General features: G+C 52.2%; 1 protein-coding gene across 1 annotated transcript in view; it reads left to right on the plus strand.

The window, feature by feature from the left end:
• Ccdc166 (coiled-coil domain containing 166) overlaps window positions 1-547 on the plus strand; it is a 1,491-nt gene extending 944 nt beyond the window's left edge. Inside the window, exon 2 of the mRNA XM_010630684.2 lies at window positions 6-547. Coding sequence (XP_010628986.1) covers window positions 6-524 — 519 coding nt within the window. The 3' untranslated portion in view covers window positions 525-547. The remainder of the gene's footprint in view (window positions 1-5) is intronic.
• Window positions 548-2,562: the final 2,015 nt, after the last annotated feature.

Consider the following 2,562-nt stretch of genomic DNA (forward strand, 5'->3'; position numbering starts at 1 on the left):
CCCAGCCCACCTCGCGCCTAGGATCGTTAGCCCCCCCAGGCCCATCGCGGGCGGCCTCCAGGGCCCCATCTGTGGCCCGGTCGCGTGCGGTCTCCCAGGTGCCATGGCTGGTCTCACGCACAGCCTCCAGGGCTTCCTCTTTGCGGTCGCGTGCGACTTCTCAGGTCCAGTCGTTGGTCCCAGCTGTAGCGCCTTTGCAGGAGGCCTCCAGCCTCAAGTCCCTGTTCCTAGCGCGCCCCGCCTCTCAGGTCCAGTCCCTGACCGGGTCGAGCTCAGGATCCCAGGTTACGTCCCTGACCACCTCGTTCTCGAGCTCTAGGACCTTGTCGCCAACGCGGTCCCGTGAAGACTCCAGGACTTCTCCAAGGCCTTCCTTTCCTGAGACTTCACAGGACAATCTCCCCTCTGCGAAGTCCAGCCCCAAGTTTCCCTCAGGGCTGGCGCAGGGTGCAGCTTCTCTTACTCCACTGTCGGAGGCTGTGGACACCGTCGCTGCAGCAGAGGTTGTCTTGGGGCAAGTCTGAACCCCACCAGCAGAGAAGCCTGCAAGCTCCGGGTTGGGGAGATGAGCAGGATTCGTTCCGGGTTTCTCTGGGTGTTAATAAAGATGCTCTGCTCTGCGCTGGCCTGGTTGGCTGCTGTAGCATTTCCAGAGGGCATAGAGGCTCTCACACAAACCGCAGACTCCTGAGCTGCCAGGGTTTTAATGCCTCTTTACCCCGTGTGTCTGCTGGAATTCAGCGTCTTCCCTCTGCCAATTCTGCCATCCACGGACCCCAGCGAGACCTGGGGGACGGTGCTAAATTCTTCGTGGAAGCTGGATAGCATGGGACCTTGAGGTCCAGATCTGAGATCCTGAACTGCACTAGGTTTTCAGTGCAGGAAGTTTTGCAGCTATTTTGAGTAATACTGAAATAAATTGTCCAGCCAGGGATGTAGCTCAGTGGCATTGCACCGCTCCTACCTCACAAGCAGTCTTGAGTTCAATCCCTGGTAAGGGTGTGTGTGTGTCAAATTAAGAGAAAGTTGCAAGAATAGTACCAGGGCTCCCATAAACCACATCCAGGTGCACAGCAGCATACCTTTTGCCTTTGTGTTTGTTACTGCAGTTTTAGGGCCAAAACCCTGACTTGGCCACCCATTCCATGTCAGTCAAGGAAATGGGGTGCAGAGTGGACAGGAAAGGAGCATTGATTAGCATGACCATGCTGGGAGACACAGATAAAGGTTCAAGACTTGTCTTTGAGGGCCTGGCAGAAACTTGTGAGTGCTATGATGCCAGCACTCTAGGAGGCTAAGGCAGAAGATTGCAAGTTCGAGTCCAGCCTGAGACTTAGCAAGACCCTGTCTCCAAACAAAAAAGCAAGGGTTTGCATAGCTGGCAGCACAGCAAGTAATCCTGGTCCAGTCCTGACCTGGTTGATCATTATCTCAGAACTGGTTCTTCAAGGTTCTGAGACAAGACTTGTTTGCGGGGTGCAATGTGGTTGCTATCATTAGACAAGGTTCCTGCTTAGGGAAGCAGCCTGGGTTCATTGCTCCCACTTGAGGGATAGCCCCATTATGGAATGGTTTGCAAGGCTCTACTTTTTCTGGAGTCCAGGTGGCAGCAGGTATAGGACAGTTACTGAAGACTTGCTAAAACTGCTCCAGGGAGTCTAACTGGACCTTGTAAAAGCAAGCAGTTGGTCTCCCTGCAAATGTTTATCTTGGTGTCCTTGGTCTTGAAGGGGAATGAGCTAGACTAGGTCAATTTAGGACTAATAAACTTTGTATTACAGACACTCCTTACGGGATTAACAGTCTGGGTGCAGAGCTGAGCAGGGATCTGACCTAAAGTTTTAAGGGAATAAATGAGACTGGAAAAAAAAAAAAATGAAGGCAGAGATGCTAACCCTCATCCTGATTTTAGCTTCCCATTGGGCATCTGCAGGCCTATCCTTTAGGTCCCGGTTACTTGGTGTTTGTGTGTGCACATTTCTATTTGGGGTTGCAGGAAATGCACCATAGAGAAAATACTATATAAATTGTAGTTCACAGACTTTGTCACTTGTTCCAATAGCGTCCTTCCAGCCTCTGCCACTCTTCCCAGGGTGATGACTTTCCATTTTGTTGACATGTCTCAATGAGCCAAGCCAGTTGTGTTCCTGGACTGAGGTTTGAATTTGTCAACACTGAATGAAAAGACCTGCCCTGCATCCTTGGCCCTGACCCAAAGGTGCTCAGGAACTGAGCCAGGAAATGCCCTGGGGAAGGGCAAGTTCTAGCCAGCAGCACTGGGCCTGGTGGACTGTTGGGGTACTCATGGCTCTAAGCCAGCTGCTCCGTGCATCCTGGACTCCTGAGTAGATGGCTCTCCAGTGGAAGAGCCCTTGGCGGCTAGCCCCTCCTGAGCATAAGACCTCAAACCTCCTCCAACCAAGTGGATCTCCAGCCCACCTTCCCTCCCAGTCCCTAGGGGAAGATTGGGAGTTGGAGAGAAGAGTGGAGACATCCCAGCAGGCCAGTGTTGGGAGTGTGTGTTTTGCCAAGAATGATTCAAACTTTTTTTTTTTTTTTTTG

This window comes from Fukomys damarensis, unplaced genomic scaffold (assembly GCF_012274545.1).
Source record: "Fukomys damarensis isolate Sample0158 unplaced genomic scaffold, DMR_v1.0_HiC HiC_scaffold_5, whole genome shotgun sequence".
Lineage (NCBI taxonomy): Eukaryota > Metazoa > Chordata > Mammalia > Rodentia > Bathyergidae > Fukomys > Fukomys damarensis.